This window comes from Stegodyphus dumicola, chromosome 11 (assembly GCF_044657685.1).
Source record: "Stegodyphus dumicola isolate Sdum_Otavi_A_Nest chromosome 11, ASM4465768v1".
NCBI classification, from domain to species: domain Eukaryota; kingdom Metazoa; phylum Arthropoda; class Arachnida; order Araneae; family Eresidae; genus Stegodyphus; species Stegodyphus dumicola.
Genome location: NC_140778.1, coordinates 149,221,265 through 149,245,936, shown reverse-complemented (window position 1 = coordinate 149,245,936; position 24,672 = coordinate 149,221,265). Strand labels below are relative to the sequence as shown.

Sequence of the window (24,672 nt, the reverse complement as noted above, 5' to 3'; positions counted from 1 at the left end):
TAATTTTAGATGACAATAACCAATAATAAAAATAAAAGCATTACTTAATTATTTAAAATGCACATGCACATTTTTGCGGCCTACGGAAACAAATTATTTTAGAGGTTGGAAACCTCATGGTTCTTAGAGCTGTTAATAATTAAGAACACAACGTGAACAGCCGTGTTACAAATTAGCATTCACCCCTCCCGCCATATTTTCTTCCTTTCATTCCGAACCGAGAACTGGTCTCTACCTACGAAAATATTTCTATCTATTCGTTGTTAAAAAATTCAGAAAAATAATAATAAACAAGAGAAGAATAATATAAATCTGCAAATGCGAACGACAACAGTGATAATTCAACAAAATGAACGCAAGAGGAATGGTTGCAAACTTCGAACAAGCGAATACGATAAATCCGTTGGGTTACCAGGTTTGAACTATTATTGCCAAAGTTGGCAATGTTTACATTTACCGGGATCTTTGCGGAAGTGCTTCCCAGATGTACACTGCTCAAAAAAAAAAAAAAAAAAAAAAGGGACAGTGCTATATCTCCCGTTCTACTGGGCCGATTGACAAAATTCAAACTGCGTTTTTCATGTCTCGAAAGCGCGACTTAGGATATATATTAGATTTATATATAGCACTATTCTAACATAGGTATTTTGACACAAAACCGGACTTTTTCTGAAATAACATACCAATTTTTTTCCATATTTCGATTCTACGACTCAAATTATGCCAGAATACCAAGTTTTGTAAAAATCGTACGATAGTTTTTAAAATATTAGCTCTCAAACTTTTAGCTCCTCAATGTTAATTGAATTTGGCAAATATTTATTAATATCTCTTTTTTTATTAAACTTTTTTGATTTTTTCTCTCACATTTCGAAGCCCCTCAGATATATTTAGGTTCATTCCAAATAAAATGTACCCATTTTTTGTGTTTTATTTTTTAAATTTCTATTTTTAAATAATTTTTATAAATTTTTTGAAAAAAATTTTGAGTTATAACCTATAAAATTTTTACCATCATCATAAAGTAGGTGTATTTTTAAGCATATCTGCAAAAAATTAGACTTTTTTATTCAAAATTTTCTAAGATATACACGAATTTACATATTTTTCGCGTTTTGAAATTTGGCATCTTTTTTTTTTTTTTTTTTTTTGAGCGATAATAACGCCAAATGTGGTCTATGGATTTTTGTTACACTGAATCGCCACAGCTATTTTTAACCTTAAATTTCAAGTAACATTTTACGGAGAATTAATTATATGAAATATTTTCCCTCAATAAGGCGTAATAAATATTTATTAATACTATATGAAAAGCTATTTTTTTAAATTATAGATGATATTATTCAAATTTTAACAATGCCTTTTAATTTCTCTCTTTCTTCCTTTTTTTTAAAAAAATAAGAGTACATTTTTCTAAGAGTAAATTTTTACCTTCGGCGTTTTATCGTCTGCTACTTTACTTCGTTTAAATCGAATTGTCTAAAACTGAGAATTTTCGTTTAATGTTTATTTGAATTTTATGAAAATATTTTATGACGTCAACTGCATAATTTATTTCTAAACAAACTGTTGCTTTTGAAGTGGCTGAAAGAGCGGCAGATACTATCATCCATATTTTTAAAGCACAGTATATTTTTATAGAAACATAAGATTTAGAATAATCATTTATATAAGTCAAATTACGATATAAACATACAACCATCTAGAGACTGAATTAGTGGAAGTTCAATGGTTATGTAGAAATGATTTGCAGCTACTTAATGGTTGGATAAGTCAGCAGCTTCTGTGGACAAGTAGGAATAATTATATAAACGACACACAACATTCTGGATTCAATTAACAACGAGGATACGATGTTTATTAAATGAATTTAAGAAGTTTTAAAACATAAAAAATCAACTCATTTTTATCCTAAAATGTATTTTTGTGCGTAGCGTATTTTCATTATATCCTTAAAATTTTAATTTAGAATGTAATTGTCAAGAACTGAATCCCAATCATCAATAATATAATAAGTAATTATTACGGTTATTAATAAATCCTTCTTATAAAGTAATTGCAAATATTTCAAAAAACTTTGTCTGAATGCAAATATTTTTCTATGCAAAATTTTTAATTTTATATTAATCAAGATTGCACACGATATTATTTATTTGCACTTCAATTTTTACCGTTAGCTCTAGCAGAAGTTACAAATCAATTATATTTAATTAAAGATTGGATTGGATTATTTAATTATGGCAAAGCACACCAGGGCTATCTGCCTAAAGGGAGGGATGCCTTCGTGGAGGACGTTCTAAGGTAAACTGGCTCGTATACACGTTACACATGGGGAAAACCACGAAACCGCCCATGCAGCCAGCCCGTTCGTGGAATTCGAACCTCAGACCGAACTACCAGTCCTCAGCGTCTTTACCGCTCGGCTGCTGGTGGGCTATTTAATTAAGGAATGACCATCTAAATTTAGAAACAGCGTACCGTAACAGCAATTTAATTATTGGCGCCGTATCTTTCATGTTACTCCCGATTGGCAAGCTACATGATTTTTAATGAGTATTCGGGTTTTGCTAGTAACTTCATTTGGAAATCGCGCTTAAACTAGGTTAGTTGGTTATTTGAACATAGAAAGAACATGGGAGCTATTTGGTTAAGATGCTTTCATAGGGAACCTTTGTAGAGAGAACCTAAAAAACTACGAAAACCAACCATGCAGCCTGGGTTAGACTTCGCAACAAACAATTAGTATTTAACAATCTTCAAATGCTAGGCAACTGGTGAGGCTCCAATTAAATCTCTAATTTAATATTTTATTTGTAAATATTTAAAATATTGTTGTATACTTAGACACAAAAAGCAGAATTTAAATTTTGTTAACTCGTTAGTAAACTACTAAGCCGAAGTGCAAATGAATATTCAATTTCTTTTGCAATAATTGTATTCACTTAATATTCTCGGAATATGAGCTAAAGATGGAACGTTCTCGGAAGATTAAAGAAGTGTTTAAATCCAGTGATATAAGGTTTGTCTTACAAGCTCAGGATTAAAACGATTCTGCAATTGCCCCAGTAGTTGACTTGTAAATGGCTGTGAATTAAGCAGATGACTTTTAAGCTTACGTTTTCAGTCAGACAACGTATTCCAAATGTTTTGTATTGCATGATAATGCATCTTTTCATTATTCAATAACCAGTCGGAGAACCGCTTGTGTTCCGAAAATAAGTACACGGTAAAAAAAAAAGTTCGCTCTTTACAGGCAAAAGTTTTGTAAAGTTACAGAAGAATTTTCTGTAATGGTAACAGGTTGAAAGCAAACTGTAGCGATAACAGCTGATTTGCTTGTAGCATTACAGATAATATTTCAGTAGCCGCGCGGAAGAATCACGTGACTGACTGGAAATTAGCAAATCAGGAGAAAAGTTTTGAAAGCTAGTTGCAGAAAAAAACATGGCTGAATGCATGTTGGTTGTATAGCGCAGGTAAGTAAGAAAATGTTTACAATTACTGCTTGAAATATTTTTTGTTCATTTTATGCAGATTATTCTCATGCACTTTGCACTGTTATATGTAGTGAGTAAGTATTTAAATGTTTAAGCTTTGCGATTAATTAATATCAGTGTTCGTAATGTCTAATGAGTTGAAAGAGTGCAAAATATTTATTCCAAATGCAGATCTAATAGTAGTATTTTGTCATTGTGCATCCGATAAATTACGCCTTAAATTGCCCGTATTATTATTTAAAACTAATTATTCCAAAATTTAATCACTGTTCGTGATATTTAATTAAAATGGTAATGTGGTTGTTGAAAACAAAACTAATCATGTTAGCGTTCTTTTCCAATCGTCTGACCAAAGAACGTTTGACATCTTTTTCCCGGCAGGCCTTGCGAGAAACGTTTATATAAACATTTAGAATTCTGAATGTAATGTATATATTTTTTGCTTACTAGGTTTAGTTTATTCTTTTTCTAGGATTATCTAATTAGTTATACCTGGTTTATAATTCAGTCTAACATGTTTATGTACGAGTGTGTTATGAAGTAAAATTACAAAAACTTGACCAACGCGGTCGAGAATCTCGTTTATTCCTTTAGTGTAATAAATATTTTTTTCAGTGGTATTAATTTCTTACGAAAATATTATAATTCCAAAATGAAGTAATTATATTGATTAAAAATATGCCGTATCATACTTTTCGTAATGTTTTGTTTTACTAACTAGATGCAACTTAATTATTCCATATATTTTAATATACCAATGTCAACAGGGGAAAAATGGAAATGACCTAAAATATTTTTTAACAATTTGTTAAACTAATTATAAAACAAAACTAAAATTGTGTGCATTATTTCCAAAAATATTTCATTAATATTTTATAAATGACAACATATATTATATTGTATGTATAACTACCATTGCATACTTGTAAGTTTTTAAACATTTAATGTAGAAATTATGTTGATTTTATTTTGCCGAGTTTTAATACAGTTTTGAAGTATGATAGTCTTGTTACTAGGATAGCATGAATCTGCTAATACAAGTTTAATACATTTCTTGACAAATGTTTCTCTTATTCATGGAATATAATATATAAATCATAAAATAAGTTTTCTTAAAAATAAATTATTACTGTTTATTGGAATTTAAAACAATTCTGTATCTGTATGTTGTATTAAAAATAAAATAATAATGAATTTTTAATGAAGCATTAATTTTAGCATTAACAATGTAAATATATATATATACACACATGAATAAATGGAAATGCAAGCTACTTTTCCTTACAAAACCACCCATGACTATATACTTCCCTTTAGGCTGATAGCTTTTGCATGCTTTGCCATATTCTATCAATCCAAATGATGCAAATATGCAGAAAATTTTACTTTCTTTGAAAGTTAATACCGGAAATAAAATTCAGTGCATTTGTAAACTACATTAGTTCTCTTATAGCTTGGCATTTAATTGCCCAGTGATTTACTAGTCCAAGCTAAGGCAGAATTCAGATATCGTTCAAATAAAAGAAAATTAATAAGGTCTGATTTTTAGACGTATATATGAAGATTTATTTTTTTTTAAATATTATTTTAAGTCAACCAAATTAATTTCAAATTTAAGTAAGTATTCATGCCTTTCAGTAGCATTATTTTTGATATCTTAAATTAAATAACTAAATGCAATATTTCTTGTTAATAAAAGAAAAGCAATGTTATGAAAGTCTAGCGAAGTGGATTTGCAAGTTCTAATTACGAAAGGTCCCATACTTTAAGGGGTCATTTTTAAAAATACTTAATTAAAAAAAAATATTTAACGTAAAACTTCCAAACTTCACACATGTGGAATATTAATTCTATATATTTTATCTCATTCTTATTTTATTAATTAATTTCATAGCATTTCGTGTGACACTAGTAGTAATTATTAATTAAATTTTATGCAGTTTCTGATCTATGTTTTGATTTTGTTATTAATTACGTTAGTTTACATAAGATTTAAAATTATGTAAGGTACAAAAACCTTCTGCATCTATTAATATATGCTGAAGTGAATGAAATTATCCCAGTGAATTTTTTTAAAATCAAAAACAAATTTCTGTGGAAAATTAAAGTTATAAATTCTAAATGCAAACAAAGGAGTGAATTTGAAAGTTATCAAATAAGCCAAAGTCTTGGTCATTTTTTCAGTTTTGCAGAAGAATTTTTATACTTTGCAGAATGGGAATATGATGTTTGGTTTTGTTAGTATTAATTATTACAACTTACATTGCAACATGTAATTTAGCTTAAAATTTATTTGAACTTAATTTTCTAATTTATTTTGATCATGTATATTTCATGTGTCATAAGTCTTTGAAATGAACTTAATTCTCATCCTATTTATTTACACAATTTTTTTAAAGAAGAAAAAGTCACATTTGTTTTGCTTAGTTGCACATGAAGATACATGTCTATATATAGAGAGAGAAAGAGGAGTTATGTTTACTTGCAGACTTTTTCCCTCCTTTTATATTATAGTATGAAAATCAAGGGGGAAATTAAGCAATCAATTTAATTTTGAAGGATGTGATTACAATAAGATCATAACCAATCAAAAATATTCATGAATGAACTACTGGTAACTATCATAGTATTATTATTTAAAAGAAACCTACATTCCAATAAGAACGCTTAGTAACATAACCATTTAAGTTATCTGATAAAAGTAATTTTCATTCCTACTTCCCTATACCTTGAATTTCACTCTTAGTATTGCCCACTGCTACTCCCTAGACCTCAAAGCATTTAATGCATCTGGAACTGCAATTTGTGTCTTCTTCTACAGCATGCAAGTTATCACCATTTAGTTTGTACTGCCACGAGCAATGATCTTCAGAATTACCGTATTGCGTTGCATATTCCACCCCACCCAGCTTTAGAACCAGATTCTGAAAATTAAAAAATATTTACATAATTTTCCCTCTTTTAATGCATTCACGAAATGAATATCCCAAGATTTTAAAATGGATTTATCAACATAATGATTGTTTTCGTCATACTAACAAAGGCAAACTTTTGCACACTTAAGGCCCCGTTGAATCTTTCTCTTTTAACTGTTGAATATTATGTCAGCCTAATACAAACAATGATCTATGATAGTGAAAGCAAATACCAACTGCCATTCGCTGTGCAATTTTGCCATATCAGCTGAATGTTCACCCAAGCAAGCATCAGACCACAACCTTCTCTAATTATTTATGTATGATCTGAGGCCTAAGGATTTGCAAGAACAACATTGAGAATGACGGAAGTTCCAATTATAAAGAAGAAATGAGATAACTTATTAGATGTTGCAATTATGTGTATTCTTATTGAAATAGAGGTTTCTTTTAAATTAATAATATTGTGATAGTAGTAGTTTATCCATGATTACTTTTCATTTGTTATATTCCTACTGTGACTGTGTCCCTTGGAAATTAAATTATTCGTTTAATTTTTCCCTCTTAATTTTCGGAAGATAACATTAGTAAAAATAAGTGGGAATATGGCATCAAGAGCATTAGATAGCCCCATTTTCTTGAAGCTGTTCACTATTATTGTTTCATCAATGATAGGCCATGCACCCAAAATCCACTAGCAAATCAGTTAGTAAAATGAAAATGACCACTTGCGGACAAAACATTTAGGGTAACTTGTTTTGTGAGCGCCTTAAGGAAGACAAACATCACCTAAATCATTAAAACATATTCAGAATCCTGTGCTAAAAGAAAGCTAGGGGGAAAATGTTGTCCGAATCCCAGTGATTCCTTTGGACAAATATGTAATATTGTTTTAGAAATTTAAGGTAATAAATATAATATTTTTCGAATGCTAAAACAGTTCGAGAAATTTATTCAAGTTATGAATTATTGCTGTAAAATGTAAGGAATACGAATAAATGCTGACATCAATATGTGTGGGGAGGGGGACTGATTGGCATAAAATACAAGTTTATATAATGTACAAGTAAGCCTTATTAAAGGTACACACCAGGTATATAAAGCTAGTTAGTATAAAAAAAAATTAAGGTTCTATTATTTAATGTTATTAACCCCAAAATAAAAATGTAGCAGCACGTGGCAATTCAAAAAACTGTGATGAGATTGTTACAATGTTCAGTTAATTTTAAACAATTCTACACATAATAAAATGGCCAGTGCACAACATGTGAATGTACATGGGGTTGAATAATTAGAAAATAAAAAACTTGACAAATATTAAATAGTAGAAAATATTGCTTACTGTTCAAATTTGGGATTGACTCAGTTTCTCCAAAATATATTTATCTACATTAAAACGTTTGGTAATAATCTATTGACTGAATAGTATAAAAGTCAATGAATGATTGATTATATGGACGATATTTGGTATTGTTGAACTTGGGGGGGGGAGGAAGACAGTAATGCAAGGAGGATGAACAAAAATAGACTTACTCATTAATCACAGAATACATCAGCCTATCACGAGGACCTGAGATAAAGGTTCAAAACCCTGTTCTGACCTTCTACATCTGTTCCTGATCATTTTAAGGATCAGAGTTGGAATTATCTTATTATTAAAGAGAAGTTCTGAAGAATGAGAGAGAGTATTATATAAATAAGAAACAAATATCATCTGACACATAAAACACTTACAGGCATTCATTATTTGATGTTCAGATTTTGAGCGTGAAGGTGTATTTGCCCCTCGCTCCCTATTTTAACTTCTCTAATTTTTCTTGTCCTTTATGCTTGATCAGATAGCCTGGCTCAGTAAAAGTAGGCGGCCAGTGCAACTCTGCTTAAAAATCAGTTATAACCACGTGCAGTGCTGATAAGGACCACGTGTTTCTGGGACTCCTTCTCCTTTATTTTCTTCTTTCTAGGTATTTCTTTCTCCTGATGAGGAGGGACCTTTAGCTACCCTCGAAATCGATTCAGTGTTTCATTATACTTACGCTAAATACAAGGTTGTTTTTACGATTTTGATTCACTTACAGGCAGTTGAAAGAAGATATTTTAGATCATAAAAATGGACAAAAGGAATTGTGAATAGGTACTAATGACTATTGTTAAAATACAGTGGCTCCCAAAAGTGTTAGTACACTTATGATTTTCATTGAAATAGGGCTCTATCCATTAATCAAAAGTAAACTTTCTGAATGAGACTTTAATAATAATATTTATAATCTATTCATAACAAAATTACATGAAATATTTTTAAAATTTAGCAAAAATTTATTTTAAAGAAATTAATAATCAAAAAATGACAAACATTTTATCTCACAAAAGTCTTCGTACACTTCAAAAAAAAAAAATCTTGACATATTAGTAAATATTTTCATTTTTCGTTAAATTAATATTAGTAGGATATCCTTTAGCATCCACAACAGCTTTTAAACGTCTGGGAATAGATTTTACAATTTTTTTTTTTTTTTTTTTTTTTTTGGTAATTTCTGTATCAATGTTCACCCATTCTTTCCATCATGGCTGTTTTGAGTTTGCTTTTCGTTTTGATGTTGTGATTTCGTACTCTAACCTCCAGCTCTTTCCAAATGTGTTCTATGGGGTTTAAATCTGGCGACTGAGGTGGTGTTTTCAAAACCTGTGGACAATTATAGAGACACTACTGGCAAACGTTGAAAGCCGTATACTTAGGATCGTTATCATGATTAAAAAAAAATTCTTTCCAATACTCAAACTTTGGGCTGATAATTTTAAATTGTCTCTTAAATATTTAAATAAAAAGAATGATTCATTATGCCATCAATAAATACCAAATTACCCAGTCCTGATGCTGTCATGCCCTTCCCACAAGAACACCTCCACCGCCATGCTTAACTGTTCCAACTAAGTTCTTAGAATGAAGTTCCTCATTTTTTCTTCTCCATACAGTTATTCGACCATCGGAACCAAAAATGTTAAACTTGCTTTCGTCAGCAAATAGGACATTATTCCAGTACGTTTTGGGTGTATTTATCATTGATTTTGTCAAATGAAAGCCTAAGCTTTCTGTTTTTCTCACTAACAAAATTATTTTTACGGGCAGAACGTCCATGTAATCCAGTTTCTCTGAGAACTTGTTGAACAGTTTCAGGTGAAATCGAAGTAGAAAACTTTACATTAAATTCTGCAAAAACTTTTACAGAACTCTAACGTGGGTTTTTTACAAATTTTCTAAGAATAAATCTCTCATCACGTTTAGTTAACTTTCTCGGTCGACTTTTTCTTACCTTGTTTTCAATCCAATTTTCTTCTTTAAAGTGTTTTATCACATACTGCACTGTAGAATGGGGTAAATTAACTAATTTATTGATATTGCAAATTTATTTACCACTACTATGGTGAAAAATGATCAATATTCGAATGCTGTAATTTCTTTACGACTGCGACCCATTTTTCAATAATAAATAGAATATTATGAAGTAAACAGTAAACAAGTAAAGCAAACAATTTTTTAAATGCCACCAGAATGTAAAAATTTTAAAAAAGTGACAAATGATTATTCTAATTTTGATTTTATCGAAAAATATTTCAGTGTATGAAGACTTTTGTGAGATAAAATGTTTATCATTTTTTTATTATTAATTTCTTAAAAATAAAGTTTCGCTATATTTTAAAAATATTTCATGTAATTTTGTTACGAATATATTATAGATCTTATTATTAAAATCTCATTCAGAAAGTTTACTTTAAATTAATGGATAGAACTCTATTTCAATGAAATTTCAATGATTTCAATTCATTTCAATGAAAATCATAAGTATACGAACAATTTTGGGAGCCACTGTATATATTTTTCACTAGATGTGTTAAGTTTCTTCAGTGAAATTATGTGTAAAATTTCTGTGATCCAAAATAATTTTTAGAACTGTATTTTTGTCTTCATTCTGTGAAGTTACTGTAGAAGTTTTTGTCAGTTTCCTTTTTGTTTTGTATTTGAGAATCTTTTGGGTATTATATTTTTATTAGGTGGAATATCTTTATTAGCAGTTTGGGAAATGTATTTCTTGCGCATTTAACATATCAGCAGCTTCTAGTTGTAGTGGTGCTGATTTTAGAATCTTGTTTAACACATCACTTTGTTTGTCAGATTTTAATGAATCTACTAATTCTAAACATGTTTGTTATACAGTCAAAAGTCGTTAATCCAAACTCGTCGGGACTTTGGCGATTCCGGATTATAGATCATCAGTTTAAATCTGATAAGATGGCATGCAGAAATTATAAAATTAAAAATATGAAACCGTAATTTATGAAATAAAGAACAATTATGATCTAAAGGGTATTAAAATTTACAAAAAAAGCTTAATATTTATTTGTTTACTTTATTAAACGTTTCTTTCAATGTAAGTTGTTTAAGTTGCTTCATTTTTTATGTGATAATACATTCTCTTTAATTCTATAAACAGACATAATTTCTTGTTCAGTTACAAAGTTCCGCTGTTCAAGTCCTATAATTGCTGTGCCGAGAATACCAACTAATTTGTCAATCGAAATTTTTTCGTTTTCAATAACCACTGTCACTTTCTTCGCTATCGGAAACGAATTATAATGACGAGGAATTTGATTTAAATCATATCAAAGACGGAGTACATCAAGATGAATTACTACATTTAGTAAGGAATTATAAGCCAAATAAAATAAAAACATCTTCCCTGAAGATAAGGATAGTGCTGACAGATCAACTTCCAATTCATTGCGCGCCCGCCGCGGCGTTAAAGATAAACAAACGTTAAAGTTTAGATAAACAAAGGATATGCCTTTATCCATTTTTTGCAGCAATTCCACTTTTTGTTTAATGGATTTCGAAACATACTTTTGCTTTGTAGATGATTTACATATTAGTAAATATATATCAGAAATTCTATTTGGCATAATCGAAAGTTCAAGCTTACTTTTATAAAATTGCTCTAACAGTCTGCAAAAAATAATAAGCCGAATCCAATTCGAAGATTAAGGAACAACGCAATCTGCAACATTAACTGAATTAGATAATTTTAGCTTAGCTTATACCGTCCGTTATACATTAAATGCGCATTTGTAAACGTATTTTGCGCACGCAGCCATAAAAGTCTTACGACTTTTACGGCTCGAAGTCTCGACGCATGCGCAGAAAGTTTGTAGCTTTGAGGTGCGGATTATAGATCACTCCGGATTATGGGTGTCCGAATTAACGACTTTTGACTGTAGTTCATTCGGCTAATCTTTGGAATATGGTAACAAGTAGTTTGGCGACATTTTGGTAAGGCGATAAAAGTTACTAGCTAGGACTTTAGCAGTGTACATGGATAAAGTCAAGAGTGTGCGCAATGCCATTTTTCTACAATTCTGGGATTTTTTTTTTTTTTTTAAGGTGAAAATAGGTCGACGTATACATGGATGATACCGTGTATGTGCAGTTCTTAAAAACGCTGCAAGCAGTGGGCGATTCTGCACTTTCTCTCAATTTCGCACCTAATCTTCGTCATGATTAAGCATTTTTGTTCCAAAAAAGTTCTAGTATAAGTGTAATTTGGCTAGCAGATTGTTGGAAAAAATGTTGAGTAAAAAAAAAAATGGCGTCCAAAATAAAACTAGCAGATTGCTGTAGCAGGGTTGGTCGCCAAATTTTTGCCAAGTTACCATAATCCAAAGATTAACCGTTCATTCTTTATGTTCCACATCACATTGTTTGTCAGATTTTAATGAATCTACTAATTCTAAACATGTTGGTTCATTCTTTCTGTGTTCCAGTGAGAGGGTCTGTGATTTTTTTTTTTTTTTTTTTTTTGGCTACTTAATTCAAAATTCATTTTCATTATCTATAACTAAGTGGATAATTCATTACGCATTGTAGTTGTATTCATTATGCATTGTAGTATTTCTAGTGTGCTGATGTAAGCAATGTATTTAATAAATAGCAGTATTTCTAGTGTGCTTGCACATACTCCACCTAACTTATAAGATATTTCTCCCGCCTTCTTGGTGTGGTGGTCTGCACACTGGGCGCATATTCCAAAAGTCTGCGGTTCAATTCCTAGCGAAGCCATTGCTAATTTTTCAATCTCTCTTGCTTCCAATGTAAAATTCTAATGTCTGTACAGTGGCGCTCGAACTAAAAGGGTGTTAGATGATTGTCCTCCACACCCAGGATTTGGTGATTAGGTCCCATAAAAACCCCAGTCGTCCTTTAAAAGGGGGAGATAAAGTATTTCTCCCACTTTCTTGGCATGCCTTCATGGTGTGATGTGTATCCAGAGGTCCACGGTTTGATTCCCGGCGAAGGCGTTGAATATTTTTCATCTTGCTTGCTTCCACACAAATACCTAATATCTCTACAAACTAATAAATCAATACAGCTGCATACATATCAATGAATGCTACTTTCATGTACAGTGTATATTTCTGTATTATGTGTTTATGAAACAGACCATCCATTCTTATTCTGTATTACTTATAAACATAGTGTTTCATTTGTTTTATGTCTGATTCTTAAATCCCAAATCTTACTTGTTAATTTACTTGCTGTAATTAAGCGATTAATCATTTTATCTCTTACAAATCTCATAATACCATATATAGTGTTATCCAATCTTTTAAATTTTTTTCCATGAAGATAAATATATTTTAATGTTCGGTGCATTCGTTCGATGTGCATGTTTGTGTTAACACCACTGTGAAGTCTATAACAGTATGCCCAGCTAGATGTATTTTGTAAATAATATGTTTCAAAGTAATTTGCAAATGCAATAGTGTCAGGATCTTAAGTAATTTTATTGCTGCTTCTGTCAGTATATGAAAAGTATGAATGTCTTGTTCTTCTAAGAGAGATCTAATAATTTTATATGTTTTTGCCTGTTTTTCAACACCATTGATTTTTTTAAAAATTGTTTCTCCAGGCTCTATCAATATGCCATGCACAAAAAAGACGTTTCTGTAGTAAACCCATTTCAGACTCCCAAGCATTAAAAAAAAATTCAGCCATATCAGACATAAATATTTGTGGTTGTATTTGCCCAACGTTTCCTTTAATACATGAAAAAAAAAAAAAAAAATAATAGCACTGGCTGGTCACATCGATTAGAAATTAAAAATGCACACAGGAATCTTTGGTGTAAATCATGTATTGTAAGTAAAGTTATGAAATCTGTATGCAATCACCCCATGTGTACCATCAATACATATACAAGTCAGGACAAAATGTTTTCAGTATCTCTCTTTGTGCTTCTGTCATCATTATGAAAACAAAATCATTTCCTTTGAGAAATGAATATTGTGTACAATATTCACTCATGCTATCTTGATCCCTGGGTTTTATAAAAAGAAATGCATGGATGTTCAGGATTTTGCATTTGAGGTACCCACGTATCTACACAAAATCATTTTCATGTTTAACAAAATTAGAAGACAAATTGAAAGATTTTTAATGTTATGTAAATCTTGTTTTGCAAGTAAATGAACCCTCTCAAGCAGTAGCGTAGCTAGGGTTTTCAGCGTCCGAGGACAACTGAAGATTTTGCGCCCTTTTCTCTGTGCCAAGAACGGAAAACATTTCATTCTAAAATTTCGTAACATCAATTTGGAGCCCCCTGAATGCTGCGCCGGGGACAGATGTCCCCCCTTGCCCCACCCTAGCTACGCCACTGCTCTCAAGCCCAGCATCTAATTTCATCTAAAATATTATCCAGAGAAATTTTTGCTGCTATCTTTGATGCAATATTTTTTATTTCATCTGTTGTTAAAAATAAGTGACCTAAATCATTCCAATGGGCAATATGTATTTTCTGATATGACACTACACATTTGCCATCTGTATGTTCTGTTACTTTTAATGCAGCTGGGCAATATGCATTTATTTTATTGCTACCAAGGGTTTTTAAGTGACACAAACCTTTACTTTCTCATATAAAATTTCCTGAACAGTGGCGTTACACCATGTATATTAAATATGCTTACTCCATAGGAAATTTTGTCTTCATATTATTTTCAATTTCTGCCTTCCATGCCAAAAAATCATTAAATGAATTAAATTCTAGCTCAGTATGATTCAAATCAACATCATGAACATTATTGAAATGAAATATTATTTCTCGCTTTTCAAAATTAGCATAACATACAGGACACACATAATTAGCTGTTAGAAGTATGAATTTTATTTTGATGATATATCCAATTTTTTATGTCACTAAATTTCAGATGTCAGTCCTCACATTTGTAGCTTGGTGATCGACCACTTTTTAAAGAATCATTAATGTAGTATTATTAGAGTGTAATGTGTTGGTATGCCGTTTCAAACTGCATTTATTTTGGTACGTTTTTAAGCAATCAGAGCATACAAAATTACTCTCAGCCACACTAAAATTATTTGCACAATCAACCATACTATTAGAACTTAGTTTTCAGAGACTCAATTAATTTAGTATTATTGTAATGAAATTTATATGCATCGCGTTTCAAATTGTATCCTATAGTTCAGGGCGGGTCGCGTAGCAAAATTCTGGGGTCGCGAGAGATTTTAATGTCAAATATTTATATATAATATATAGATACCATTTTATAACATCACTAGAGTTTGCGGAATACAGTGGACTTGCAGCGTCTAGACACGCGCATTTGTTGAAGGTTTTGAGCTATCTCCACCGACAGCAGTAAACGATCGATGATTGCTATTATACTGTGGCTATACATTGTTAGTGCGTTTGTCGGTATCATACATGTTGAATAAACCGCGCACCGCTGACTTCCCACAAGGGAGGAATGCGCGCGCGTACACATGCGCAACCTGCAGCTAAACAATGATTCAATACACGCACTGGTAAATACGCATTAACCAAACCGGTCTGTGGGGCTCTTATAAAAAAGCGCGCATAAATACTTGTAAAACCCGTTGAAAAATTTGTGAATTTTATGCTTTTTAAGCGAATTTTCATAACATTCCGTAACTCGCATTGACTAAAACGCTTGTGTAAACTAGCCTACACTGACTGTAATGTGAATTAGTGGAGTGTTGAAGCTCTTCTAGTGTGGTCAATTGTCAGTGTCCCCCGTAACAAGATTTTATTTTTTTTTTATTTATTCGGTAATTAATAAATCAATTATTATCTGCAGTATGTTGTTTTTATATATTTATTTTATTTTAGGATCAAAATAATTTTTGGCCATGGATAAATGGCTGAACTTAAAGAAGAATGGTAATGACGCAGATGATAATGCTACAAACTCTTCTCAGGCAGGACAAAGTATTGGAAAACAGGCATCTAATGTGCGAAAAAGAAAATATGATGAGTCTTTTCTTCAATTTGGCTTTACATTTCAAAATTGTGAGGGTAATGAACAACCTCTTTGTTTGATCTGCAATGAATTATTGGCTTCGGAGAGTATGAAACCATCAAAATTAAAAAGACATCTTGAATCAAAGCATGTTTCGTATGTCAATAAACCAAAAGAATATTTTGAAAGACTGTTGAAATCTTTAAATAAAGAAAAGAAAATCTTTGAAAAACTTATAACTGTTAATGAAAAATATTTACTAGCGTCATATGAAGTATTGCTAAAAATGAAAAGCCGTTCACCATTGGAGAAGATCTTGTGTTACCTGCTGCTATTAAAATGGTAGAAATACTACATGGAAGAAAATATGGCGATGATATTCGAAAAATTCCTTTGTCGAACGACACTGTCTCGAATAGAATTTCTGATATTAACAAGGATCAATTAATACAACTTATTACAAGAATTAAAGAAAGCCCAAAATTTTCAATTCAGTTGGACGAAACAACTGATATTACTAAATTGGCTCAGTTGTTAGTATATGTCAGGTATGTTTATAAAGAAAGCGTGGAGGAAGAATTGTTATTTTGTCATCCTATGGAAGACCATACTACAGGGAAAGACATATATTGTAAAGTTGACGAATTTTTAAAAGCAGAAGGTTTAGAATGGAAAAATTGCTGTGGAATATGCATAGATAGTGCAAGAGCGATGATGGGCAAAAATATTGGTTTTAAATCATTTTTTCAGGCTGCTCATTATGATCATATAACTTTTACTCACTGCCTTATTCACCGAGAAGCTCTTGCAGCAAAAAAATTAGCACCAGAATTGAACGATGTGCTTCGGGATGCTGTTAAGATCATAAATTTTATTAAGAGCCACGCCCTTAACAGTTACTTATTTTCAAATCTCTGTAAGGATACGGATTCCAACTACACAACTTTGTTATTACATGCAGAAGTAAGATGGTTGTCAAGAGGTCAAAGTTTAAGAAGATTATTGTTATTAAAGGACGAGATCAAAATATTTTTAACTGAACGAAAATGTGAACTTGCTGCTCTTTTTCAAAGTGACTTATGGCTATCCAAGCTGTGTTATTTGTCAGATATTTTTGAGAAGTTAAACGATCTCAACTTGTCTCTTCAAGGAAAATATTGCGATATATTTACTTCAAATGATAAAATTGAAAGTTTTATTAAAAAGATCAACATTTATAAAAGTAGGGTCGAAAAAAATTCGTTCGAAATGTTTTCCAGTGTCGACAATTTTGTAATCGAGAAAATTCATTGTAAAACTTTTATTGCAAAAATTATTGTAGATCACTTAAAAGCGCTAGAAATACAGTTCCGGACATATTTTAAATTAAATATTGATTTCCAAAAAATAGTTTGGATTCAAAAGCCGTTTTGGATTGGCTTAAGTGAGATTGATCACCTGCCACTTAAAGCTCAAAAGGAATTTGCTGAGCTTTCGAGTGACTCAAACTTAAAACTACAATTTCAAAAAAAGCCCTTGACTGAATTCTGGATCGGAACTAGAACTGAATTTCCCACAATCGCTGATATGGTGTTAAATGTACTTCTGCCATTCAACACCACATATTTATGTGAAGTTACTTTCTCAGCTTTAACACATATTAAATCCCAATATCGTTCAGCGTTATAAAATGTTGAAGAGGTCTTACGTCCAGCAGTTTCAAACATTCCACCAAGATTTGATTTGTTATGCAATAAAAAACAGGCACATCCATCTCATTAAATTTTTTACTTATACTTTAATTTAATACTTACCACGCAACTACTTGAATATATTCGAGAGAATTAAGACGGTCAGAATCCACTTTTATTTTTGAAACTATAATAAATACAATTTTATAATTTTTTGTGCAATTTTTAATTTTAGATTTTTGTATGTTTCAAAACGAATTCTAAACTTATATATTTTCATATGTATATGTATATTGTTACCTAATAAATAAATCATCAAAAAATATTAATTTATTTTTCTTTTATATTTGTATGGGGTCGTCAAGAAACTCGCAATCATAAATGGGGTCGTGAATGACAAAAGTTTAAGAAGCCCTGCTATAGTTGAATGTTTTAAACAATCACGGCAAACAAAATCACTCTCAGCTGTACTAAAATCATTTGCACAATGAACCATATCACTAACAACACAACCAGAATTATCACACTGAATTATCGCTCACGATTACTCTTTCCTAATTTTGATTCGATTTAGAATCAAAAATACCTTCTGAGGAAACAGAAGTACTTGGCCCTGAAATGGGCAGATTTCTTGATTTTGTGCAGAAGATATAATAATCGAAGCAAAATAAAAAAGAGAACTGTATCTGCAATCACACGCTATAATAATAATCGTATATAATCTTTGCTACGTACATAATCTTTGCTGCAACAGCAGGGCAAAGAGCAGAGTAAATAATCCGCGATTCAATTCACCTATAGATGGTGCTTTCACACATTAGTATGGCGGATAAAACTCGGTATTTTGATTTGTGATCTGACTTCGTACATTTAAAAATGGAGTTACTTAGCTCTTCCGAAATGTTTGATTTTGTTCAAGGAGGCGTAAATTCTCGCTGTATTACTGAAGCAGAGAGCATTTTAAAAAGCTGATCATTTGGTAATGCACGGAATTTTATTTGAAATCCAATGTACAAGTTTTGGCTTTCTATTTAAGGATAAGTTCTATAGCGTCCTGATCGCATGAAATCGAAGGACATTTCATTGTTCAAAAAGGACAAATAAAAATTAAAAAAAAAAATTCTTGTTCATGTAAAGGAGGAACTGCTGGCTGTTGTAGGAAATTGTGTCGCTGTTTTATTGTATTGTGACAGGTAGCTGATTTTAACATTCACTGATTGTAAACAAATGATTTCATATGTGTTTTACTTGGGATTTCTAGAAAATCTGTGCAGTCAAAAATGTCTTTTTTCCCCATAAAAATGATATTGAATCATTACATGTATACTAAAAATATGTTGATCTATTATATGCATCTATTGTATTTATTATGCACATGATAGCACTAATCATCAAATGCAATTTTGAGAATATCAACAAGCAAAGCACTTAAAAATGAAAAAAAGACACTTGTTATAGAACTATTAATATTCTGTATGTATTATAGAAAATACATGCAATGAATAATACCATGACCAAACATTTCAAAGGAAAAAAAAAAAAAGCAGATTAAGTATTACCTACCTCAGTACTTGAGAAAGCAATTGTGGCATATAACATGCAGTTAACTTTTGATTACATGATATTACAAGCATTTTCTTTAGTTTTGTCCTACAAGTGGTTTAAACAACTCAATACTGGTAGTTTAATCTCAGCTCAAATCCTGGTGAACAAGCTGGCTGTGCAGTTTTTATTTTTTTGCATGTGTTTTGTGAATACAAACCAGTTTTCCCTATAAAGTTCTTCATAAAAGCATTCTTCTTCAGGCTGATAACCAATGTGCTTAGCCATATTCAAATAGTCTAATCTAACCTCACCTTTTCTTTAGATTATATATATATATGTTATATCTTTATCTGTTAAGATTTGTTCATAACAGGATCACCAGGCTTCTACCAATCTGGCAGGAGCATACTCAAAACCATGTGATTTATAACAAAATCGATCATGTTGTCCTTGCAAACCTTTATAAATGTTCCAAATTTTCTTAATAATCTTATTATTTAGAAATGTGTTTATTGTTGTTTTTATATGAACAAAAGCATTTAAATATATCAATTTTATATATAATGGAAGTGTTCTTTTAATCAGTTTTGCTTTTCTAATGCTGTTTTTAATTAATAACTTTATATCTGAGCCAAAAATTCAAGAATAAGTCTATTAATTAATTACATTGTATGAACTTCAACATCTTTGAATATGAAACACCGAACTAACACTTTGAATATGAAACATTCTATATGAAAACACCGAGTCCATTCCAATCTAATAGAAGAATAAATTATACTTACGAATTCACAGTACGAGCTTCTCTGTATTATATTACACGAAGATTAGAAACCAAGTCTCCACATAGGAAATCTTACACTGATATGATGGTCTTGTATTGAAACAGAATTGTAGCAACATAGATGATATGAATTACATTATGCCAAAGAATTATTTCAATCTAAATAAATTATAGCATTTAGTTTAACCAAAGACTCACAAAACAAAATTTCAGATTTGGGTTAATCTTTGTATTATGGTAACTTAACGATTTTTTGGCTAAAATTTGGCGACCAACCCTGCTACAGTAACCTGCTAGTTTTTGTTCGGACGCCATTTTGTTTTCAAGAAGTAAAGGCATGTTTTTTTTTTACTCAACATTTCCAACATTTTTTTCCAACAATCTGCTAGCCGAATTACGCTTATGCTAGAACTTTTATGGAATAAAAGTGCTTAATCATGACGAAGATTAGGTGCGAAATTGGGACAAAGGGCAGAATCGCCCACTGCTTGCCGCGTTTTTACGAATTGCACATACACGGTATCATCCATGTACACATCGACCTATTTTCACGTAAAAAAACATCCTAGAGTTGCACAAAAATGGCATTGTGCACACTCTTGACTGTATCCACGTACACTGCTAAAGTCCTAGCTAGTAACCTTTATCACCTTACCAAAATGTTGCAAAACTACCTGTTACCATATTCGAAAGATTAGCCCAGATTTGTTGTAAAATTGGTGTCATGTTTTTCCCTATGCTATAATAACTCCACACATTATCTACATATTTTCTTGTCAGTCAAGAAGATTGATGGAAATATAGTCCTTTCGAAAATTATTGTAACAGATATTTCTTTTTAAGTTACATGATCAACAGAAACTATAGAGATATAGCATATAAAAAAACCTTGAAAAATTATTTGTGGAAATTTGGGAGGAACAGATGCTATTTATTTGGTTAGATAATCAACAGATAAAAGTGGTTTATTAAGGATTTCTCAGTGTTATATGAAACCACCGAGAATTTATGAGTACGTTTTGATATCATGCTTATCCATTATTGGGGCTAATGTACATTGTTATCAGTTTTTGTTAGCCAAAAATGGTCGAAAGTAGAGTAAAAATATTAGGAGTTTGACGATAATCATCAGTATACCATAAAGTATTTGCATAGAAATATAATACCCAGCAGCCAAAAATAAATTAAACTTATCAAATGAATTTTAGTATGCCATAATGGTTTCATGGGAAAATATAACATACCTCTTAAACAACTACAATCATTATATACAACAGCCATTTCATTATAAAAGGGCATAAATTATATTAATCAGATAAAATTTTTTGTAAGAGCTTCACTATCTGGTTATAATTCTTAAGCAAACAAGAAGCCATTTCCAGTACCATAATATAATTTTCATAAGAACTATTCCATTCCATCGCAGAATATTAAAAGCGTTTTGATAGAAACAAGAAATTTTATGGTAATTTTCCAACCAACACTGGTAGTTCGGTCCGAGGTTCGAATCCCGCAAACGAGCTGGCTGCATGGGTGTTTTCGTGGTTTTCCCCATGTGTAACGTGTATACGAGCCAGTTTTCCTTAGAAAGTCCTCCACGAAGGCACCCCTCCCCTTAGGCAGATAGCCCTTAATTAAATACACCACCACCAACCATATTCTAATATTCAGATTGTAGATTTTAAAATTTTATCATTTAAAAAGTACAATTTCATAGAATGCAAATTTTGGTACTTTTCCGTTTCGCCAGCGCAAATCTCGCCAAGCAGACTTTATTAGCGACAACACACAGTATACACATAAAAATATAGACAAATATTAGTTCTAAGAATTTTTTATTTTAGAGGTATAAGCATTTAAATGTCATTTAAAATTTTGTAAAAAAGCCAATAAATTTTCAAAAAGACATTATTTTAAGAATTTACTATGCTTTCATGGTAAAACATCCTGATTCGCCGGTTCACATCACGTGACTCCAAGTGATCTCATTTCACGTAAAGTATACTACAAAAATTCAATTCTCTCAGAAATTATCTACATTAATTTCAAGTTAAATCTTAATTTGGAATACAAGTTTAAATGAAAGAATTATTTCAGTTTGTATTTCAATAGCTTCATCAGAAATTATGTAAAACCACAGTGCTTTACTTTGCTAGTGCATACTGATTAGAATTAATGAATTTAACCTTTGACTTTGCCTTTTCTATATTTTTGCCATCAGGTGAGCGGTATGATAGCATCCTAATTCACATAATTACCGCCCACGAAGACCACCAGCGGCCGAGCGGTAACGCCACTGAATACTGGTAGTTCGGTCCGAGGTTCGAATCCTGCGAACGGGCTGGCTGCATGGGTGTTTTCGTGGTTTTCCCCATGTGTAACTTGTATACGAGCCAGTTTCTTTTATAAAGTCCTCCACAAAGGCATATAGCCTCCAACTAAGTTCTTAGAATGAAGATCTTCATTTTTTTTTAGATAAAATGTTTGTCATTTCTTGATTATTAATTTCTTAAAAATAAAGTTTCACTACATTTAAAAAATATTTTATATAATTTTGTTACAAATAGATTATAGATCTTATTATTAAAGTCTCATTCAGAAAGTTTACTTTTAATTAATGGATAGAGCCCTATTTCAATGAAAATCATAAGTGTACGAACACTTTGGGAACCACTTCTAATACTTCTATTAGCAACTCAAAATATATATTGTGATATATTCTAAAAGCAAAATCATGTAAAACATAATGATATAAATTAAATGTATATAACAAATATATAAAGCTCTATAATGAATAATGATCATAACCGTATAATAAATGTGAACACACGTTATATCACGGTAAATAACACTGCTGTGAAATGAAGAATATTTCATTAGAAATTTACCTTTTATATATATTTGATAACAAAATGTTATGAAAACAGGTTATGCAACTTAAGAAACAAGTTATATGAAATGCCCGTTAAGTTACTGCAATATCATGACACTGTAAATAAGCATATCATAAGACATATTACCAAGATAAATATAATTTGTTCCTTCTTTTACATCAATAATAAGTTTTTCTTTAAAAATTTTAGCACTAAATGCCAAAACAAATTTATTATCGGTGCCTTTGATGCAAGGTCACACGAAGATAAATTTGATTTAGCAAATTTCTGAAAACATTAAAATCAAAAGTGTTAAATTACAGCAACATCTATTAAACTATTTTTTTAAGCAATTGCCTGGTAAATTTTAACTTTTATATAAAAACTGAATTAAATTACAAATAAGTGACTAAGCTTGTACAGTATTCATGTTCATACATTGGAAATAAATTGCACTTAAATGAAAGAGCTGGAAATATAGTCTGCATGATGCATAAAATATGATCAAATCTACGAGGGCCATCCAGGAAGTAGATTACGTTTCCGTCTGTGTCCGCTAGGGGCGGGGCTAGCGCGGCCATCTTGGGGTCAGAGCGTTGCGCAGCTCAGTCTGCATCTAGCCGTGCTAGTGAGAGGTTCGTGCTGTGCTCCGTTCAGATACTGTGACGGTTTGAAATGTCTGCGTTAATTGAAAATCCCGCGAGCTGCGAGGTGCGCTCAGTAATAAGGTTTCTGACTGCAAAAAACTGTAAACCGATAGAAATGTATCGGCAGCTTCGTGAAGTGTATGGGGACAACATTATCACTGAAGGTGGAGTGCGTCAGTGGGTCATAAGATTTCAAAATGGCCGAACCAATGTTCACGACGAAGATCGAAGTGGGAGACCCAGCATAGTGACCGCCGAACTTCTCGAAAAAGTCGATGCTAAAGTCCGTGAAAATCGAAATTTCACAATAACGGAACTTTCTTTGAGTTTTCCACAAATTTCGCGAAGTTTGTTGCACGAAATCATCAGCGAAAAGCTTGGTTACCACAAGTTTTGTGCAAGATGGAAGGCAAGAAGAGGTAACGAAGTGGTTGAAGGCGCAGGCGGCCGAATTTTTCGACGAAGGAATTTCCAAGCTCGTACATCGCTACGATAAATGCCTTAATTTGTATGGTGACTATGTAGAAAAGTAGTATTTGAGTGTGGCTTTCATCTGTATATAATAAAATTTGTTTCCTATACTTTGTTTATTTTTTTATTCCAAAACGTAATCTACTTTCTGGATAGCCCTCGTATTTGTTAAATATTTGAATGAATGCTTACTTTCAGGGATGTAGCTAGAGAGGGACAGTTGGTTGATCTTTACAATATGGTAACTGGTAGTTTGGCGAAATTTTGGAGGCGATAAAGGTTACTGCCTGGGACTTTGGTAATAATGTGAGCAGTACTCAGTTCCAATTACGCATTATTTTGTGTGACGGAAATGAGAGATCATGGGATATGCCATGTGATATTAATGGACGAATTACGGTTCTTTAATCGGAAAAGGGGGGAAATCGGGAAAAAATCTGGAAATTTTGTATTTGGCTTTATTCTGTGTTGTGTGAAACAGTGTTCGTGAATTTTTGGATCCCATGGCCGTAACTAAAGTGAATTCGAAATGGGTATTTATGTATGTATTAATTTAATGTATGTGCTCATTTATATTTTAAGTAGTGTTTTTGAATTTAATTATATTTTAATTAAATGATAGTTATTTTGTGAATTTTATGTTTGTAGGAATTTGGTATACGTTTTAGTTGAAGTAAACGTGCATGGAAATAATTTAAATATCTGACACTAAGTATTTGTAATGGTTGCGGTATGAATTCGTTGGTGACGTGTATAATGTAATAGATGATTTAGAGGTAAAAGTTTTTGGATATTTTATTTATTTTATATGTGGAAATGTTCATATTTGGAAAGGGTAAATACTTTTTCGCGATCAGGTAATTTCATATATGTTCTTTTTACTGGGTTTAAAGATTGAGAAAATTGTCATGTATTTTCGTGAAATTTTTCTAATTTATGA

General features: G+C 31.4%; 1 protein-coding gene across 1 annotated transcript; it reads left to right on the top strand.

Moving 5' to 3' along the window:
* Positions 1–3,399: 3,399 nt before the first annotated feature.
* LOC146994421 (protein FAM200A-like) lies at positions 3,400–19,521 on the top strand. The gene is made up of 2 exons (XM_085827317.1): positions 3,400–3,476; positions 15,613–19,521. Exon 2 carries the CDS (start codon positions 16,082–16,084, stop codon positions 17,408–17,410), a length of 1,329 nt encoding a protein of 442 aa, XP_085683443.1. The 5' UTR covers positions 3,400–3,476; positions 15,613–16,081; the 3' UTR covers positions 17,411–19,521.
* The last annotated feature ends 5,151 nt before the right edge of the window (positions 19,522–24,672 follow it).